This window comes from Conger conger, chromosome 7 (assembly GCF_963514075.1).
Source record: "Conger conger chromosome 7, fConCon1.1, whole genome shotgun sequence".
Taxonomy (NCBI): domain Eukaryota; kingdom Metazoa; phylum Chordata; class Actinopteri; order Anguilliformes; family Congridae; genus Conger; species Conger conger.
In genome coordinates, this window is record NC_083766.1 from 29527818 (window position 1) to 29549211 (window position 21394).

Consider the following 21394-nt stretch of genomic DNA (forward strand, 5'->3'; position numbering starts at 1 on the left):
TTGTATAATGTTTGAACATTGGTGATGGATGAATATTGTTTCTTCGGGTCCCTGTACTTTAATTACACAAACCCACAATACGAGCATGCCGTACGTCGGGAATGAGGGAAGGGGCGCAACGTGAAAGCCTGGACGCAAGGGGGGCCTCGGTGACGCTATACGCCGCGTTGGGCTCGCAGTGGAGAAAGTTTTGTGCTCTGCTTTTTCTGGGTAAAGCGTTCGAGTTGTTTGTATAGTATATTTATGCGAGTGCGTGAATGTTACCTGCTTCCAGCAGATCTTAAGAAGGGTACCTTTCTAGCCATCTGTTCATGTTGGGACTGTGAAGGATCTGTTTTTCAACATTCTCTTGTCTGGCAGAAGTCTGCATAGATACAAGACGGCTCCGCACATAGCTGGCTAGTTTTACAAGTTGGCTAGCGCTAGCTAGCAGCGCGGCTTGATCCCTTCCAGACCTCTGTTCTAAAATCCCCCTGGATAGCTTTGTGGAGCCGAAAAAAGCAGTTGGCGAAATGGCGGAAACAAAAATAATCTACCACATTGACGAGGAGGAGACACCGTACTTGGTGAAGATTCCCATTCCTGCCGAACAAATAACTTTGCTGGATTTTAAACAAGTATTGAACAAACCAAATTACAAATTCTTCTTCAAGTCCATGGATCAGGATTTCGGGTGAGTATTGCCAGATGCATAGCTAGCTAGCTTGCTAACTGTCGTGATTGTGCGGCTCCCCTTCGAAACGATGACTAAAAGTGCAAACTAACTTAGCTACCGTTAACTATATGATGTGTTTGCTTTGTAACGTTAACGTTAGTGGTGAAAATAAGGAGAGGAAGCTGTGCAACTATTTTTTAAACCGGATTCGTTAACTGGCAGATTAAGTTTTCTGAAGTTAGCGAGCTAGCTAGAATAGTTTGCAACTAACATTAGACTAATTGCACTATGCTACAAATTTACATAAAATGTTCTGCGCGTCTTGGATTTTTTAAAAACACATTTCCTTTTGCCAATTCACGGTGGCTAACTTGGTACAAGTTACTACTACTAGCTACGAGTTAGGCGTAGCAAGAATAGTCTAGCTAGAGCTAACGTTACATGTTAGATGGTGAGGAGGGGTAGCTGGCTCAATCTGGTCAGACGCTTCCTCTGTTTTATCTGATTGTGATTTCTCCGATTACTCTAGCGTAGTACAGCAACGTTACTGTAGTAAATTAGTACATCAAGTTTCACCAATGGTCAAAGTTAATTTGCCTCGCCTATTGGGATGAAATGAAGCTACGTTCTTCTGCATTATTACCACACTCTCAGTTCTTCAATATTACATCTGCTGTTGGCTAGATCCGTAGTGTTGCCCCTTTACTCCGTTTTTGGATACAAGCCAAATTTTGTTTCCGCGGAAGCCACCTCTTCATCTTGTTGTCAGTTCTGTGTTCTCAGTCCAAGGATGGTATTATAGAAGATAACACCTAACAGTGAAATGATTACATTCCTATTGCTCTCTAAGTTAAACAGTTGTCCGATTCGCATATTTCACGTTCCAGCATTTTGAGTGTGAAGAGGAATTCGCCATTGGTTAAGACAGCCTGTACCCTGTTCTCAAACGTCATTAAGTTATTACCACTTGATTATACGCACCCCATTCCACTGCTTACTTACATTGGTATGCATCACACGGCAGTACAGTAGGCTAAGTGTACATTAACCTATTGAGTGATGTCGTTGATTATCTGTGGCGGGGAACTGACGAAGCTACTGTGTGGCAGCATTGCGGTGTTCTGTCTCAAAGCTACACTTACAATAGTTTTGATGTTATGGTACAGCTACTCGGTTGATATCACACTACATGTAACAGCTATGCTTATGTTGTGTAATGCATTGTAGATAACCAAGGTGTTGTGTCTTTGTACATGGTACTTCAACTCATCTGAGCCAGGCAAGGTGCTATATTATATTCACAAAGCTGAGCAGAGATGGCTGAATGCCATATAGTTAAACAAATGAACATTTTAACACTGAGGAAATGTAATAATTTGTGTTGGTGTCACATGGCCAAACTGCTGGTAGGATTGGATGAAAAGAATGTGCATCTAATCGCCTGTAGTGTGTGTGTGTGTGTTTGTGTGTGTGTGTGTAAGTAAAATTATGTTATGCATTTGCTGTCATGCCCATGGGACCATTGAGGAGTTTTTAGGATAAGTTTTTAGGAGGGGTAGTATGGCTCTGTTCCATCTGGTTTTTGAAAGGACATCCACTGCTAAGGCTAAGCAAAACACTTTTTAGTGCCATTTGTTATATAGTCAAGGCCGTATTGCAGGGTTTTGTTTATAGAGATGGAGAGGCAAATAATTATTTAGAGCCAGAGTTCACCTTGGCCTGCTGGTTTAATCACTCAGATGTGCAGAAAAAAAGTCCTGTCTGCCGGTTTCTGGCCCTCATGCTCTAGTCTTGCACCCAGAGAAGCTACAAATGGAAGACAATGGTGGTGGTGTTCATACAATCCTGCTCTGACAAAGACGAGAGCAAATCCTAATGAGTAAATTAATTTAACACAGGTCCAGTGTTTTGGACCAGTACTGATACTTATTCTTTAAAATATTAACTCATATTTGGCTGAATTAATTAGGTTCAATTCACTGGCTGCATCAAACCAGCACACATTCCAGCTGTCCCACACCTGGCTTTAATATGTCTGACAGTGATGGTATATACTTGGGTAAAGTTCTGCTGGGATAGAAGTGGGCACTGCTGCAGTTTAATGCCAGTCTGTTTGCTACGCAGATAAAGGGTGCTTGGTATATGAAGTGGACTGGAACCACCACAACTCATTTTCCGCGATGGTGTTGCCAGGTGACAGGAAGTCAACATAGAGTTTAGTGCTGTGGACAGTGAGGGTTTATAATTTAAGGGAATCACCAAGTTAGTTTTCCCCTGTAGGGTTTTATCTGGCAATCAACTTAGTAGCATTTTTTATCTTCAGCTGGAAAAATTGGCAAAGGTTGCTCCTTGACCATGTAATTATTATGTAAACTATTACCACATAGCATAGTCTATAATGTATTGCTGCATGGTTGTGTATTTTGTTTTTTTGTTAAAAAAAAAAAATCAGATCAGATGCTGTACCATATGTGCATTTGTTTCAAGTCACTTTCTACTGCATTTTAGTTAGTTTTTTCTGAATACTAGAAGCAATATATATATATATATATATATATATATATATATATATATATATATATATATATATTGCTTTCTTCCCCATACCCATGACTTTTAGAACACTTGTTGGAGGGTCCTTTGACTGGAGATGGCCAAAGCATGAACCTTTTTTTCAAGGAAAGATGTGTGCTTCTAATGTTCTCATATAGGCTGTAATTATGCTTAATATCATAAAGCAACAGAGCGACTGCTCAGGCAGGGTTTCGCAGACGGAGGCAAGCACAGGCATATATCCAGAGGCAGAAGATTGGAGGATAAGAACACAGACGAAGCAATCAGCGCACACATCTCTGAAAGGAAATAAAAGAGAGCCTGACACGGCTGTTTGTGGTGGTTTCCTTGCCTGGCTAATGCTAGTTGGTTGGGATGAGTCACTGAATAGGCAGCTCAGGCCTCTCCAGTGTTTCTGGTGTCTGGCTGCGTTGCGTCTCCAAGCTTTATCTACAGAATGCAGTTAGCTAAGTTCATTACATTTAGCAGACGCTCTATGTGCTGGTCACTTATACAGAGCTACCTGCAAAGCATTGACTTGCTTGACAGCACCATGACTGGTCAAGAGGTTCAGCTGTTTTTCAGACCAAATATCAGAATGGGGAATAAATATGATCTAAGTGACTATGACCTTGGAATGATTATTGCTGCCAGACAGGGTGGTTTGGATATCTCAGAAACTGCTGATCTCTGGTCTCTGGAGTCTCTGGAGAATGGTGCGAAGAACAACATTCAACATTTAGTGAGCAGCACCTCTGGGGGTAAAAACGCGTTGTTAATGAGATCAGGGAGAAGGGCCAGACTGGTCAAAGGTGACTGTAATGAAAATAACCACACATTACAACAGTGGTATGCAGAAAAGAATCTCTGAACAGACAATGTGTCACACATCTAGGCTACAGCAGCAGAAGACCAATATGTCTAATAAAAACCTTAAAGTGCTCACTGAGTATATTTACATAGAAAGCATTTGTATTGCGTACAGCTGGCTATTTATTGAAGAAAAATCAGGTTAGCCTGCTGACAAGCCCAGTTCCCTAACCAGTATACATTGCCACCCACTAAGGAGCAGTTGGCTCTTGTGATGTGCCTGTGTGGTCGTAATTAAAATGGTGAAGCAATCTGACTGCTTGTCCCCTGCTTGTTGCATTCCTGCAGTGTGGTGAAGGAGGAGATCTCCGATGATGCTGCCAAGCTGCCGTGCTTCAACGGGAGAGTAGTGTCCTGGGTAAGGCTGGCAACGAATGGAAACAGCCAACTGTGTGCTTAGGGGTGACTGAATTATAGGAATTAAGCTCCCCCAGTATGTCACCTAACTGGTTCTCTGTGGTATAACGTTACATTACAGTGCTTAGAGGTTTGTCTCCCCTGTTTTTATATGCAATTTAGATTTTTGGTTTGGTTTAATTTTGTTGTGAGTTTGATTATGCGTTTAATGATAGAATGATCGATTTATCCCCTGTTTAAATTTTGTATCTAAAATGTTTAATCTTATAAAAACAACAAGAAGAAGACCCAACAAGCAGGAAGATTATAAGATAAGGTAGACCACAGTGTTAATAATACTGGACAGAAAAAAAATCCTTTACAAAACGAAAATCAAGATTAGCAATTCATTCTTGGAATAGGAGTGGACGAGAGTCAAACAGTTAATCTCTCCCTTTCTCCTTGCTGTTTTCCCCTCACTCCATCTCACTCCCACCCATTTTCTCGTTCTCTACCTCCCGCCCCCTCAGCTGGTCTCCTCAGACAGCCCGATCCCAGAGACCCCTGCCCCGGCTGAGGTGCGGCCTGAACCTTCACCCCCTCCTCCACCCCTCCCACCCCCTCCAGCAGAGAGGACGGGCGGCATCGGGGACTCCAGACCCCCCTCCTTCCAGTAAGTTTCCAGCCCCCTGTTCTCATGCCGTCTCCTCAAGAATCAGGTGATGTTTTCCTTGTAAAGCAAAACCACCATTATAATGGGTTTCACATTTCAAATCCATTCAGTGGCGCAAACCTGCAATGTACTATAATGCTGAATGGAGTGGTATTTTTGGTGTGTTTTAAATGGCAACAGTGGGGGAGGAGTGGGGGGGGGGGCTCATTTGGATCCAGGAAACTGCTTTGCTCATTCATTGAATTCTTTCTCATGGGTTGATGGATGGTGCCTGGTCACTTCTGCAAGTCAATAAGTTATTTATTTATTTGTTTACTTTTATGATTTATTTCAGTTTTGTTTATTTCACAGCTTAAATATTGTGATGATTCAAGATTAAACACAAAGTCAAAAACACTTTGTAGGGTGACATACAGCAACAAAGTTCTTCTACTGGGTATTGGAGAAGGATTTTATAAAATGCACATAACCATGTTCCTATCTGCAGTTTTCTGTCCATTTAGTGGGCTGCCAATCAGAAATGAACTTGAAGTGAATATCTATGAATTAGACCTGCCACTCGTGTTCAGAAATGAAATGCAGTTTGGCCGACTCTCATGGAGCGGCATAATCGGCTCGCTGCTCCATGGGAGGGACTCAGCAGGGACTAGTTGGGATCGGCATGTGCATGCACCCCGGTGCGCCTTGGAATTATGGTCGCAGGCTGTGAGACGAGACGACTTGAAGAAGGCGTGCTGTTCTCCCTCTGGGCTGCCAAAGGGACAGGGTTGTAAGCAGTGTATCCCCAGCTAACACTAATTGGATTAGATAGGGTACAATTGGCTACCAAACTGGGAGAGAAATATTTAAAAGAAATTAAATACTTCATAGAGAATATTAACCAATATTAAAATTACATTTGGCAAATACAAAGCAATGGCCTCTGCTGTTTGCCTGGGTGTGGAGTCACCAGAGTAGAGGTCACAGCAGACACCTGTAGATAGACACTCCACTTGCAGAAGAAGTGTTGCACTGGCAGTAAATCCTTGCTTGCCACACAAATGCAGAAAGCCCCTGACATTCAGGATGACTTAGCCTGCCCATGCTGCAGTTGTGATTTATTGAAGAGGGTATTTTAGTTTACATGATACTTTACTTATTATAGCCTAGGCAGGTTGGCTGTGAAATATTTTGGTGAAGGTGCTGGGGAACTGGTTAGCCACCTGGCTTTTGGAGGAACATTTTACTTGGAAACTACTGGACTCCAGTTTGTAACAGACCATTTGGTCTGCTTGGTGTTTATCGACGGTATGAAATGTGCATTATCTAGGTTTATCTGTTTGATTATTGACCATGCTTGTGACTTGCTTTTTCTCGGTAAAGCTGATGTATGATCTATATCAGGAACTTTGTTGCATTTGACACATCTAGCCTCCCTTGTGATCAGTACATTTGAGTTGTAATTTGGGTCCGTTCTACCTCGGCCTGTGTGTGCTGCTCTGCACTGTTCATGTTCCACATAGAATCCGTTGACCTTTTGACTGGTAAGTAAAATGGTTCTATGACAGTGACAGCGATATTGAGACAGATGCATAATGCCTACATTGTACCGTATCTTCCAATTAACTTTATTTATTTTTTCCAAAGCTAGTGCTGAAATATACACCATACAAAAGGTGTCAGGAAAAACTGGTATTCTGTGGACAATAGGAAAGCAGGCCCGAAAAAAATAAAGATAGGAGATTACATTTTGAATGGTCTGGTAGAATGTCATGGTGTAGTCTAATGAAGCCTGCATCTTGGTAACACTAGTCGTAAAAGCTTTTCTTTCCGCCTATTTTTGTAAAACAGCCTACTGACTGTAACATAGGTATTAACTACTAGCTAACAAGCAATCTAACTAGCACACTCCTAGCTAATGTACTGGCTTGCTGATACATTAATATGTGCGTATAGCACAGGAGTTGGGGATAAAGATGGCAGTCAGAAAAGCAGAGCCAAAGAAGAGAACTAACTGCTCTAACTGGCAATTTGCCATGAATGAAAAGGTAAACAAGTTTGCCTTCTCTTGGAAATCCTTCCAGTATCAACCCTTTAATTCATAATCATATTCAGGCATTTCATTTCATGCTTTGGAATTATGATTCATTCAGAAATTCAGAAAAATGCAGCCTGTTTGTTGTCTTGTGTTGAGAATTACATTACATTGTATGGAAGTTAGGACTTTTGAACCTGGAGAATGATTAAAATCCTAATTCACAAATGGTATTCTTTAAACCCCTCCTATTAACCTTCGTAATTTGTCCTGGATAAGAGCTCTTGGAAAATTCCTGAATGTTAAACAGTGTGTTTTATAAGGGATCACAGGAAATCGAAGTAGTCTAACCCTGTGACAGAGTGAGAGGCAGTGTGATTGCCGGCAGACATAAAGCATTGTTTCATCTACTGCTTGTACTTAACATCGCATTAATGCGTTTTGATTAGTCCCTAATGAATAAATGAATGGTTTACTTATTAATTCAGAGCGCAGTCTTAAGGCCCCCTCTCCCCTCCCATTCGTGCAGCCCCAATGCGTCTGGCAGTGTGGAGACCCTGGACGACCGCACAGAGACAGAGTCTGTGGTGTCTGTCAGGAGGGAGCGAGAGAGGCCTCGTCGAAGGGAGAGCCTGGAACAGCATGGTGAGGAGACGCGTTCTGGAACATTCTGAAGCTTTCCCTAACATCCTGGAATCTACTTACTTTTCCTTATGTCAGACCTAGGGTTTTGGACATTTTACCCCCGGGCTCCACCTCAGGCTGGGTCTCAGAACAAGCCCAACATGTTTAGCAGATGTTCTTTATAGATATCGTAACTTTCAGTGCCCTGGGTGACTATCACTGGAGCTAAGGTTTTGATGTAATGAAGAGGGGGGGAAGGATACACATGTACAACAATTATTAATGTTTACTCAACCAGCATTTAGCTACTTTTTAAAGTTGTCCTAAATTATTAAGTTGTCCTGCAGCTACCTGTAAGCTATTTAATGAGGTTTGCGACTCTCAACACTTGAGCCTGCTGGAAAGAACCATGCGAGTTTAAGGCGTCAGGGATTATAGATTTAAATTACTTCATTTACCTGCAAGGAGAAATGGAATCCCAAGTGCTGTATTTCATAATCAACTCAATGTTTTTGTGTGCTCTAGCTTCATCATTTAAGCCTTTCTCCTCTGAATTATGATGCGTACACTCCTTTCTGAGCACCTGTAACCTATATTCCGTGCGCTTGGCTCTTTATCAGTTACTAACAAACAGTAACGACCTTCCCACCGATCCCCGTTAGAGGGATCAGTGTGACCTTGATGCATAGCCTTCAGATATACACCCTTATAGTTCCTCCACAGCTTACCGGTCTGTTCTCTGCGGTTTCCCTCCTTTCCCCAGGGCCTCGGGCTAATGGACAGAGCAGGCTAGAGCGCCACCTAGCGGGGTATGAGAGTGCCTCCACCATTATGAGCAGCGAGCTCGACACCACCAGCTTCTGCGATTCCGATGAGGACGACACCATGAGCAGGTCAAAGCTGGGCTCAGGCTTCAGTTGTATTTTCTTTGTCCGTTTCAGTATGTTCCGGCCTGATGAGAGAACTGAAAGAACTAAAATAATTCAATCTTAAATTGCATTTATACTGCCTTGCAGTTTTAGGCACTCCTGTTGGAGGAAGGGATGAGAAATTAGAAATGCGTTTAAACCTTTATAAAATTTTGCGAACAAGACCATAGGCTTCATTAGGGCATATGCCATGTTATTTTGTGTGTCATTTTCCAAGTATTATGATTTTAAAATAAGTTCAAAGTGCTCCTGACGAGCTGGTTGGTGCCTTGCATGGCAGCCAATCGCCGTTGGTGTGTATGGGGGAATGAAAAATATCAATTGTACAGCGCTTTGGATAAATACAGTAGATAAATGCAGACCGTTTACCATTTACCATTTAGTCTTTTATGAGATGTCCAGTTATTGGTACAAGCTGAGTCCTGGTGGTCTGAGGTGGTGAGGTGGAACTGCAATGGTCCTAATTTAAGGTGAAATGGCTTGTTGCTGAATGCTGAATCGACCTGCTGTACCCCAGGTTCAGTGGCTCCACAGAGCAGAGCACAGCTTCCCGCCTGCTGAAGAGGCACCGCAGACGCAGGAAACAGCGCCCTCCCAGGCTGGAGCGGGTAATGCAGCACACTGGCACATAGCTGTACACCACTCAATTGGTGGAAAGGAGTTTTATGGGTTTTTTTTAATTTTTTTATTTATTTATTTTTTAGAATACTATTTCTGTTTTAATGTGTGTGTTTTGTGTTTTTATTAGCCCAGATAGCTTTACAATGGCTTGTATGAGGGTTTTGTGTTCTGGAAAATGCGGTCCGTGAAACTGCAAAGTAGTTTGTAGAGAATGTAAATGCTTTGATTTGATTTGAGGGTGAATGGGGAGGCAGTTTCTCTGAGGAGTTGTAAAAGTTACTCTGGTGGATATTCTGGGCTGGTCCAATGTTTTATCAGTCAGGGTAATCATAGCAAATGCAAAAAGGTTTCTATGAGGTACAGTTCAAAAGATTTATCCACTGTGTTATAATTTTATATGTTAATTATTTCCCCATGTGTTGCCATCAACCAATTTAAGGATAATATTTTTGCAATTGATTTCTGATATGCCGATGTGTCCTGGTACATTTATGTCCTTGCAGGCATCTTCATTCAGCAGTGTGACAGACTCTACCATGTCCCTCAACATTATCACCATTACACTGAACATGGGTGAGTGCTCTCTCGCACCCTCTCTCTCGCTTGCTCTCTCACTCTCTCGCTCTCTCCCTCGCTTGCCCCAGCTAACTTAACCTCCTCCCTTCTGTCTCTCCAGAGAAGTACAACTTCCTTGGCATCAGCATCGTGGGACAGAGCAATGAGAGGGGGGACGGGGGCATCTATATTGGCTCCATCATGAAAGGCGGGGCCGTGGCAGCTGACGGGCGGATCGAGCCGGGGGACATGCTGCTACAGGTGAGAGGGGAATAGGGTGCACTCACTGCCCGTGTCCGAAGGTTGGAACTCTTAAAAGGGCTGGAACGATAAAAGGGCCATGTAATTAGCGTCACTCTGACCCTACCATGTTCATACATGCTCTGAATAACGGATGTCACCAAAAAAACCCTAACCCTAACCCTAACCCTAACCCCCCACAATGTTCAGCTTTGATGCTTTGTTCAGCTGTGTCATCATTTGGCAAACGTGGAGCACTCTGGAGGTGCCTGAGATTCCAGCTGGGAATGACGACATTCATAGCCAGTAGGTCCAGGAGGCCTTTGTTTACTCGGAAGTTGTCAACAGGGGTGTGGTCACTCTTGAGTGGGGCAAAGCTTTCCTCGACACAAGTTCTCTCTCACTCTCTCTTCCCTCCCTCCTCCAGGTGAATGATATCAACTTTGAGAACATGAGCAACGATGATGCGGTGAGAGTGCTGAGAGAGATCGTACATAAACCAGGGTGAGTCACTGCCCCCTTCTGTCCTTAAGTCACTAAATTAAATTGATGATGATAATAATAATAATAATAATGGCAGTAGTAGAAGTATTGAAGAGTGTACAGTTCCAGTATGTATTTCTAGTGGCCAGCAGGTATGAGTTGTCAGCTGAATGCACGTTTCTGTCTGTCTGTCTGCTGCATGTTCTTTCTGTCATGTAACTATGACTAGGGATGGGCAAAAACATGTATTTAAATGTATTCAATGTATTTTGTGACAAAATGCCTCAAAAATAAATGCGTCTGTAAACTACAACAAAAATGTTGGCAGATATACTGTATATCAGATTAAGTATACTGAAAAAAAGGAAAACACCCTGTATTACTACCTATGCAATGCAGACTTGCTGACACATACAGTATATGAAACGGTTGTGTTTCGCCGACCGCCTTTTCTTAACCGTGACTCCTCCCCATCTCTTAGACCCATCATCCTCACGGTTGCCAAGTGCTGGGACCCCTCCCCACAGGGCTACTTCACCCTTCCGCGAAGTGAGTCACATCCGTGACCTTGCTTTTTTTCCTGTTTAAACACGAAATGCTCATTACCGCAATACTAGCAAAACTGAGAAGTATCATCATCAGCCTGTATTTTACGATGAAATCACATTGCATCTTTTACACAACCTAGTCTAACAAAAAATGGTAATGGACCCATCCATCTACTCTTTCTCTCACCACCTCTCTCTCCCCATCACATTTCCTGTCCTCCATCTCACATCTCCCCGACTCGCTCTCAGATGAGCCCATCCGGCCGATTGACCCAGCACTGTGGGTCAGCCACTCGGTGGCGTTAACGGGTGCGTACCCCCCATACCCAGGCAGCTCCTCAATCAGCACCGTCACCTCTGGCTCCTCCGTCACCGAAACCGAGCGTGAGTCTTTGTACTTTTCTCTTTTTTACACATTTAGGCTTTTATCAGACCTTAACTTTTTGTCAGGCCTTGACTTAGCAAACAACCTCAGCCTGAGTATGTCTAATTCTCACCATAATTTGATATGTCCAACCTATCTGCAACTGCAGTCACACTCATGTCCAGACCTTCCCATTCAAGAGAGTGTAGGAATCCACTCATTCAGATATCATAGGCTATTTTTAATTAGCCTTGAAGCTAATGAGGATTTATTCTGTCACTCCTGTAGGGTCTGAGAAATTTGAATATGCACTCTCTCTTTCTCTCTCTAGGCTTTGATGAATTTAACCTCTCCCTGCACTCGGACATGGCATCTGTGGCCAAAGCTATGGCATCTCCAGAGTCTGGCCTGGAGGTCAGAGACAGGATGTGGCTGAAAATCACCATCCCCAATGCCTTCCTCGGTGAGAGAATGGGAAATATTGGTATAGACCGAATGCATACAGCAGGGATCTGAATTCAATGGCTTGGATCTTTAAATCATAAGCCTCTCTACCCCCCCTTTTTTGTGTGTGTGTGTCCGTGTGTGTGTCCGTGTGTGTGTCCGTGTGTGTGTCCGTGTGTGTGTCCGTGTGTGTGTGTCCGTGTGTGTGTGTCCGTGTGTGTGTGTCCGTGTGTGTGTGTCCGTGTGTGTGTGTCCGTGTGTGTGTGTCCGTGTGTGTGTGTCCGTGTGTGTGTGTCCGTGTGTGTGTGTCCGTGTGTGTGTCCGTGTGTGTGTCCGTGTGTGTGTCCGTGTGTGTGTCCGTGTGTGTGTCCGTGTGTGTGTCCGTGTGTCTGTCCGTGTGTGTGTCCGTGTGTGTGTCCGTCCGTGTGTCCGTCCGTGTGTCCGTCCGTGTGTCCGTCCGTGTGTGTGTCTGTGTGTGTGTGTCTGTCCGTGTGTGTGTGTGTCTGTCCGTGTGTCTGTCCGTGTGTCTGTCCGTGTGTCTGTCCGTCCAGGCTCGGATGTAGTGGAATGGCTGTACCATCATATCGAGGGGTTCCAGGACAGGCGGGAGGCGCGAAAGTACGCCAGCAACCTCCTGAAAGCTGGCTTCATCCGCCATACCGTCAACAAGATAACCTTCTCTGAACAGTGTTACTACATCTTTGGTGACTTCAGCGACTGTGAGAACTGTGAGTGGCAAAACTGGGTGGCATGAGACATACTGCTTGACCAAAAGAGGGTGTATAAATAGATGGGGTCAGATTGCTGATTAGATGATTGGGTCTCCTCCATACAAAACCGCTCCCAGTCGTTGGGCCCTTGAGCAAGACCCTTAACCCTGCATTGCTCCAGGGGAGGATTGTCTGCTGCTTTGTCTAATCAACTGTACGTCGCTCTGGATAAGAGCGTCTGCCAAATGCCAATAATGTAATGTAATGTTCTCCACCTCTTCTTGCTACTCTATCCCTCTTCTCTGCTGTCAAGACATCTCCAACCTCTCCCTCAACGATAATGACGGATCAAGCGGAGCGTCGGACCAGGACACTTTGGCCCCCCTGCCACTCCCAGGAGCCACGCCCTGGCCCATGATGCATGCCTTCCCCTATCAGTACCCCCACCCTTACTCCACCCAGCCGCCTCCCTACCATGAGCTCTCCAGCTATAGCTACACGCCTGGGAGTACGGGTAGCCAGCCAAGCGAAGGTGCGTTTTATGTTCATCAGTCATCCATTTTTACGCATTCCAGTCTGATTGTTCAGAATGTTGTACAGGAAGACTGCACAGCCAACAGATTGTCAAGTGTCACTCCTGATGCCTGGCAGATGAAGAGGGTGACACTGTGGTGCCATCTAAGCAGAAGTATAGGTACAGCCAGAGGGTGGACTTAGTAGGGAAGTAGTGTCTGCGTGTTAGGCAGGTTGATCAAAAGGCAATAATTTACTATCCAGCTTGGTCTGTCCTGAAACCAGTCTCATGAGGTTGTTCAGATGGTTGGAGACAAAGGAGAGAGCTGGTTGAAAACAACATCTTCAACTGTTTTGGAGAGGAAGTTTCTTGAACAGGGCGTTAATGTCAGCTTGTTTAAAGACAGCAGGAGGAGTTCACAAGAGATTTGAGAGTGGTCATAATCTGTGAGAAGATAGAGAGAGGATAAGGGCATGGAGTTGGAAAAGGCAGAGGGTTGTCTGGACAGAGAGTTGACAAGTGTGTTGGAAGAATCTGGAAGAAGGTAGAAGAGTTAGTGTGAGTTATGGAAAGAGTTTTCCATTTTAGTTTGTCTTAGCAGCTGGGACAGAGGATGAACATTCAGATAAGAACAAGTGGTAACTGGGAGAAAGATTGCAGAAATAGGTGGGATGTAGTGACAGCAGAGGGAAGGGTAGGGAAAGAGAGGTTGCAGTGGTTGAATTGGAGTGGGTAGAGGAGAGAAGAGTAGTGTGGAAAGTGACAATGAAAAGGAGAGAATATGGTGACTGGAGTGCTGCAGGAATTGCTGTGCTATCTGGGGTTATCCTTGTTTCAGTCAAGGCAAATAAATGTAGGGAGAATAGGGGATGCAACGGAGACAGGGGAGGGTAGATTTGGTTGGAGAGGCTTCTGTGCTGCATTGTGCATTGTTATACAAAGGTTAATACTGGACCAATATACAATAGACCAATATACTCCAGTGATAATATTTATACACACACACACACACACACACACACACACCTGAAAATAGTACAGCTGCTGTCTGATTAGAGCTCAGGTCTATCCCACCTGTATTCTGATTTTGTTCTCGTCTCTCTCCCAATTGTGGTTTGTTTATTGTTCATATCTTCCCTGCAGTCTGATTTGTGCTTGTTTTGTAGTAGCTGTCCAGTTGGTCTTCACTGGAGAAAAGAGAAAAGAAACTTGAAACTAGTTTTTAATTCAGTCCATGTTCCAGGTTAGGAAGGATCCAGGGTTTTACTCGGTGAACTTATCCAACTAACTCCGTAATCCTGCTTCGTGATACACCCCCCAGATCTGTCCTCGCTACAGTCTGATCAGTGTCTTTCTGTCTCAGGGAGCCGGAGCAGTGGGTCGACGCGGAGTGAGGGAGAGAGACGCAGGGGGAGTAAAGGAGGAGGTGGCAGCACAGGAGGAGGAGCCAGGGAGGAGAAGTCCCCAGTGGGGGGAGGGGCTGACTCCCGTTCGGGCAGCGGCAGCGAATCGGAGTACTCCACTCGCAGCAGCTTGAGGCGGGACCACGGCTCAGCCACGCCCAGTGAGCACAGCCACCTCAGCCAGCGCTCCCAACACCGACTCCCGCCCCCTCACCTGCCCTACCCACACCCCCCCGGCATGCCCCTCCCCTACAACCCCATGATGCTCATGATGGTCCCTCAGCACCCCCATCCACACCTGCATCCACACCCCCTCCCTCATCCTGGTCTAGGACCCCCTCACTCCCAACCTCCCTCCCTGCCCCCCTCCTCTACTCCCGGAGGCCCCCCTGGTGCCCCCCCAACTCGTGACCTGGGCTCTGTGCCTCCTGAGCTGACCGCCTCCCGCCAGTCCTTCCACCTGGCCATGGGGAACCCCAGCGAGTTCTTTGTGGATGTCATGTAGCCAAAATGTGCCAACTGTTATCCTCTCCACCACAGGAGAGGGTGCAGACTGTACCTTCTTTTCTTTTCTTTTTTTACAGCAATTATGTGATTATTACTGATTGAATCAGGATTTCCAGACCCTAAATGTCTCTGGGGGCCACCAGTGTTTGGCTTCATTCCTGAACTTTCTGTACTGCCTCCGGCAGTCAAGAGTGCAAAAGCTTTTGATGTGTGTGCTTATGACATACCCAAGTTCTCTGGTTGAGATATTTGGGGTCTGAATTTTGTATTTCTTGAAAAATGTGAACACAATCACATCTGTTAGAGGTCCTTGGAACAATTTTACCATAACAACACCTTGGCTTATTTCCTTTCAGTTGCCTTTTTTTGTGTTAAATCCCCCCTTTTTATGACTGGCCATTTAATTTAGTACCTCATTCTTCATTTTGCTCACCATGTGACTTCACAATAACCATATGAAATCTGAACCCTAACCAATGACGTGACTTCTTACCTCATGGATTACTCCAGAACAAACATGCAGCTGACCATTTGGACCTGGAGCTCAGGGATGGGTTTCGTGACCTAACTGCAACACAACCAGAATGCAAAGCACTCGGCTAAGAAGCTTCAGAAAGATGAGGACACAAAACCGAACAGCAAACCTTTTTTTTTCTTTAGTGTTGTCCAAAACACCTTAGATTACATGGAATTCTTCATCCTTTTTCCATGAGTGTCTTGGTGAAATGTGCACATTCTTATTTATTATTTTATTTGCAGATCCATCACAATGAACTAAATTAGGTAATCATTGGTTGGCACAGGTGTTCAGTGGTGGAGACTAATGCTGATCAGCTAGCTGATTGACAGAAAAATCTCAAAAGCAACCAAAATAGTTTCTCATCGTAGGAGTGCGGATGATATGAAATATTTTAGGACAGGGTTGTCCAAACATTGGCCTTGGGAACAATCTGGGATTCCTTTTTATCCATTTTTTTAAAATTATATTTCTAGCATCAACTTGAACGTTAACTTGGCTATTACCGTTTGTTTTTAGTGGATGCCTTTTTCAGTAACCAGGCATCTGGTATGTACGATTTCAGTTTAGCATTTAGAGTTATCTCCATCTACATTATTTTATTTACCTGTGAGCTTACCTGGCTTATCAACAAGTCTTTACATACTACATAAAATTTAATAGGTCCTCAAACTTGTATAAATGTATTTTTGGTTGGAATGAAAACAGCCAAAGTTGAGCTCCAGGACCAAGATTGGAAAGCCCTGCCTGCCTTTAAATGCGGTTCTCTTGAATCCAAACAGTTTGAATGGGCGATAGTAGAGTGCCTTGTAGTTGATTGTTTATACATTTTTCTTTCTTTGTATAGTGAACAAATACACTGCCTTTTTGTGTTGACATCTGATGTTAAATTCCAAGGCACTGATTTGACCTGGGTGGAGTGAGAGAATGAGGTTGTGACTTAGTTAGGATGTGTAAAATTGTGCTTTAGGGCACTAAATGGCAGCAGATAAAAGTATGCTTGTTGTTCTCTTTTGCCTTAGATTGAGGTGTAGTGGTGTCCTTTCTGTTATTTTATTAATAACAGATTAATGGCTCAGCTAGGCAATTTGGGTACTTTGAAAAAACTTTCAATCTTTAAAAGGTATCAAGGATTGCTGTGTGAAAACAAAACAAAAAAGTAGTGAATGCACTTTGGTGGCTGTACATAGCCTTTCCGAATCCTCCTTGGGGATGCATGAAGAATTTTCTATCCTCTTTGTAGATGTAAGAAACATTATGTATCCTCATAAGCCTGACACCAGAAAGTCCCAACACTTTCTCTGAGGGTGAATGTGGAACTACCTTTTGTGCAGAATGATTCTGATTAATTTCAGGCTTTATGCATATTAGATGTAGCCTTCTCTGGTCGTTCATTTTCATAGAACAAATTCAGATGTAATTTTATAGGAATGAGGGTTACATACGTTTGTCCGTTTGAAGATGAAAAGTGCATATTTATCACATGGGGTGAGGCACTATCAATAACAAGGGTTTGGCTGATAAAAAGACTTGAAATAGGTGTTAAAAACCTCTAACGAAAAGCACAGCATGGGAAGAAGTGGACAAGGGTAAGAGGATTCTTAATCTTCCTTGATTAAGGGTGAAGAAAAAAATTCACCTCACAATTCAGTGCGATCATCCTGCACCACTAGAATGTTGGAGCCGGGGCTGTAAAGTGAAGTTAGTACAAACTAACTACTGTGGTCATCTTGGTGATTGTAGCGTATTCCATTGGTGATGGAAACTGCATTGTGTATATACTAGGGCTACATCAATTATTCAGACTAAATTGATTACAATCTAAGAAATTATTTGTGTGACTGGAATAGTTGGCAATGGTGTTGCTCAGATCCTTCACTTTCTCTAATTGAGTGTGGTTCAAAAGCCTGAATTTCTTTTCTTTTTTTTGTATAAACTGATGACATAATCAAGAGCTGCAGCCCAAGCTTATGCTCAAAAGCAGGTGGTGTGCAGATGAGAGCAGCCATAGTTTAAAGGCTGCTGGGTGACTCAACCAGTTAAGGCACTGTTCTCGCTGCAGTACGTGGACGGACCCCAAGTTCCAGGATCGTTGCATTTTTTTTACCATATTGTGTGGTGGAGATCAACTTTCCATCAAAAGTTGATTTTAGGGTGAAGCTCCCTTTTTAGGAATGATTAAAAGGGGAAAAATATCCACTACCGTCTTGGGAGGCATGCTGCATAAACTCTGCTTGTAACAAAGTCAGTATATGGCTCATTCAGTATTGTGGAAGGCCATACTACGGTAAATAAGTTCTGAAGGGCTCTAAAGCTGTATGGCTGCACCTGGGTGTTGGAAAACTTTCCTCAAATGATGGCCACTTGTCACCAGTTGCTCAACTCTATGGCGTGGATCTGAGTGGAAGTGAGGTGGGGGTGGGGGTGGGGGTGGGGGTCCAAATATGGTACTTTTGGGATACTTTTGGGTGCCGGGGGGGGGGGGGGGGGGAGTAAGAAAGAGAGTGCATTTGAATAGTTCACACCGCTGCAACACACCCTTGTCATCTATTATATTCAATTCTTATTTTATATATAAATATATAATCAAAGAAGGTGCTAAATGAAGAGAATTGTGTCCATGTTTCAAAGTACTATACGGTACTGCCGCTTTGTGAATCATTTCTCCCCAAATTTGTTTTGCTGGTTTTTCACTATTGGAAATAAATTTGTCCTAGACATTAATTTGGGTTTGAGTGTCCTTTTTTCAGGGAAGTGATTAAATTTTACTTTATGAATCCAACAGTTCCAAAAGCCAATACCCTTGTAAAGATAATCAGCACTAAATACAAGCAATATTATGTGTCAAAACTGCACACTTAATATTTTAAATGAAGGTCAATTATAAAATGAAAATCATGAATTGCCATACTATATTTTGAATAATCTGGTCAACCAGAAAATCTAAAAAAAATCTAAGATTTACCATTATTCATTTAAATTGAAATTACCCACTCAGTTTTTGCAGTTACTTCACTGGCCAAATGGCATTAATGTAGCATGACAACAGTTTACATGTAGATGGAACATGGGACAATGGCAATTTGTATGATGCACAAAGAACGCCATGTCACATTGCTTTATTAGCTCAAAGGAATCACCCAGTTTTGTACTAATACATTATATAATATATACACATACACGTATTATATGAAATTATAATAAATTATTACATTAATGCATTATGCAGAGCGACATACAGTTGACTAGACTAAGCAGGAGACAATCCTACCCTGGCGGGAACCACCAACCTTAACCACTGCACTACAAGCCGCTCCAACCAGTTACAATTACCCAACCAGTCAGTCCCATTGCAAGTTCTCCATGGCATTCTGCAGCATCCAAAAAAAAAGAAAAAGTAGAGCCATTTGTCATCCAAAACTGAGATCTGTGATCTCATAACCGAACATAGTTACGCACCAACAAACCAATTTGATCGTAGCATGCAAGGCCCCGTTGTAGCCATGGCATCACTAATGGGATGACTGTAGAACGAAAATAAAAATTAATCAGATTTAGGCTAAAGGTTAAAATTTAAAGCGACAAGTTGTGGAGCAGCAACGGTTAAGTTAGAATCGTAGGCCACTTACAGTCAACATGGTACCACACTCGTGTAGGCTCGCTTCGATCGCATATTCAACATCGCTGAGCGGGAAAGCTTTCCAAGCTGGACCCGCAGACAGGTCTTGCCCCAGTAGCAACTCCGCGGCTAAAATCAGGATCCCATTCTTGTGGAAGTCGGCTTTCATAATTAACGTAATGTTCTTTTCATTACAGATCAACGAAATGGGGGCGGTCTGGTCTAAATGTTCGGACTTCACGGTCTGTGGCTCGTTTACATGGTAACTATCGGTTTTGTGCGGCTTTTTGCTTCGCATTAAGGACTGGAGGCCTACATGTTTCCCGTTTACAGAGCCACACGCTAAAATTACAAGCGTTACCCAGGAAAATACCTTCTCGTCGACTCCCATTGCGCCTTTGCACGTTGCTGCCAAAGTAATACAATTTAACCCCGTAAAACTTATCAAAACAATTGGGAGCCTGCTAAATTTATACCTGAACAAATATCCGCATGTCTTTAACTCAGTTATTATGCAGGAATAACCGCGAATGCACGTAATTGAAAGGGAAATGTCCGCGTGAGAATGTAGCCTACATGGGTGGGATACTGATGCTACGTTCCAGAAAACTCGGAAGTCGAGTGAAGTGAAAGATCATTTCCTTTGTGCGCCTTTCCTCCACGAAAATGTATATGGCCGGCCTCAAAGGCCCACCAGAATCCAGGTTCAGGATTTAGGATTTGAGGTGCACCCTTTTGTTTAGTTGTATTCCTATAAAAAATGTTAACATAGCTACATTGGACCAAGTAATGAACCCTTTATGAATTTTTTGTTTTATGTAGTTCCCCAACATTAAAAAATTAATTCGACACGAATAACTGACAATAAATGCATGACAAGATCAATTTCCCTTTCTGGGGGTAAATACGATAGGATGTATGGTGCTGAAGTGTGGACACTTGCTTTGATTAACATAAAAACATTTGAAACAACTGCAATCTTTATACCTGCTAAAGAAATTGCAACAATTCTGCCTAAATTTAGGCCCAATGTAAGCGTACCGGCGACATCAGGTGGGTCTAGTCGGTATTGCAAAGTAGATTAATTCTCAATTTTCTGTTTTACAGAAATGTGTTTTGCATTTTCAGGAAAGTATATATTTTATTCAAGCAGCAACGTGTGTTTTGTGATATCCACACGTACAATTAACCGTCGCTACAATAGTGAGGGGTTAACTTCAATATTACTCTGCATCTGCAGAAACTGCCAGTGTGTTGATGCATCTGCTATGTTACTGTTGCATGTTACTGTTGTTTATTCAAACACAGTTCAACAAGTAACGATAGAGCCCAGAAGCACCCTCTAGGGCAGGGGTGTCAAACTGAATCCCCAGGGGGCTGCAGTGTCTGCGGGTTTTTGCAGTTTCCTTTCAATCAGCTGCCAATTAAGGCCAATTAAGGCCTTGAGAACAAGGCGTGTAGATACTTGAACCAATCAGTGACTTGAATGAACCCAGAACACCCCAAAAACCAGCAGACACTACGGCCCTCCAGGACTGGAGTTTGACACCTGTGCTCTAGGGGAATGACTGTGTAACTCAATTGATAACATGAACTTAACATGATTTACCATCACATTGCTAAACCCATAGAACATTGAATGAAATATAACTTCTGTTTCACACTGGGAAATGATACACTTAATTTTCTCGACATTTTCCCTTTAGCAATAGCCCCCTTCTAACATTCCTCAATCAGTCTGAAGGAGCCTTTCTTCTCTGTCTGTAAGGTTGTTTCTCCTCTGTCTGTGGGAGCATTTCTCCTCTGTCTGTAAGGCTGTTTCTTCTCCATGGGGTGTGTTTCTCCTTTGTTGGGAGTCTTGTGCACAGCTGGCAGTTCATCAGCTCTGCAGGTGGTAGCCCTCATTCTAGTGCTACTGCTCAGGATAGCCAGGTAGGGGTCTACGTCCCTTTCCTTTGTCTTTTTCAGCAGCCTCTTCACTCTCTGCTCTCCCTTTTCTGCTGGCCCTGTTACACTCCGGGTCGTGTGGGCTCGATGTGACGTGTGTGAACTCATATTTCTCTGAGAATGCACGATACTCCTCACAGTCAACCTCCCCACTGTTGTCAGGCGTCACTGTCATCAGAATGGCAAGCTTTGTGACAATTTCTGGGATGTCTGATAACCTGCTTTGCTGTTATGTTTGATAATAATACATACTCATGTTAGTTTGAGT

General features: G+C 43.4%; 1 protein-coding gene across 1 annotated transcript; it reads left to right on the forward strand.

Moving 5' to 3' along the window:
- The first annotated feature begins 161 nt into the window (after positions 1-161).
- Positions 162-17969, forward strand: LOC133132585 (segment polarity protein dishevelled homolog DVL-2-like). Its single transcript, XM_061248094.1, has 15 exons — positions 162-673; positions 4367-4436; positions 4945-5087; positions 7631-7746; positions 8489-8618; positions 9172-9262; positions 9779-9848; positions 9952-10091; positions 10498-10574; positions 11035-11102; positions 11351-11485; positions 11797-11928; positions 12461-12637; positions 12933-13151; positions 14497-17969. The coding sequence occupies exons 1-15, from the start codon at positions 513-515 to the stop codon at positions 15039-15041; spliced, it is 2274 nt and encodes a 757-aa protein (XP_061104078.1). The 5' UTR covers positions 162-512; the 3' UTR covers positions 15042-17969.
- Positions 17970-21394: the final 3425 nt, after the last annotated feature.

Excerpts from the sequence above, each read along its gene's own strand:
- LOC133132585 (XM_061248094.1), top strand. The coding sequence starts at position 513 with ATGGCGGAAACAAAAATAATCTACCACATTGACGAGGAGGAGACACCG. Across the intron at positions 10,092-10,497 it reads CGGGGGACATGCTGCTACAG|GTGAATGATATCAACTTTGA; the intron begins GTGAGAGGGGAA and ends TCCCTCCTCCAG. Across the intron at positions 10,575-11,034 it reads GAGATCGTACATAAACCAGG|ACCCATCATCCTCACGGTTG; the intron begins GTGAGTCACTGC and ends CCCATCTCTTAG.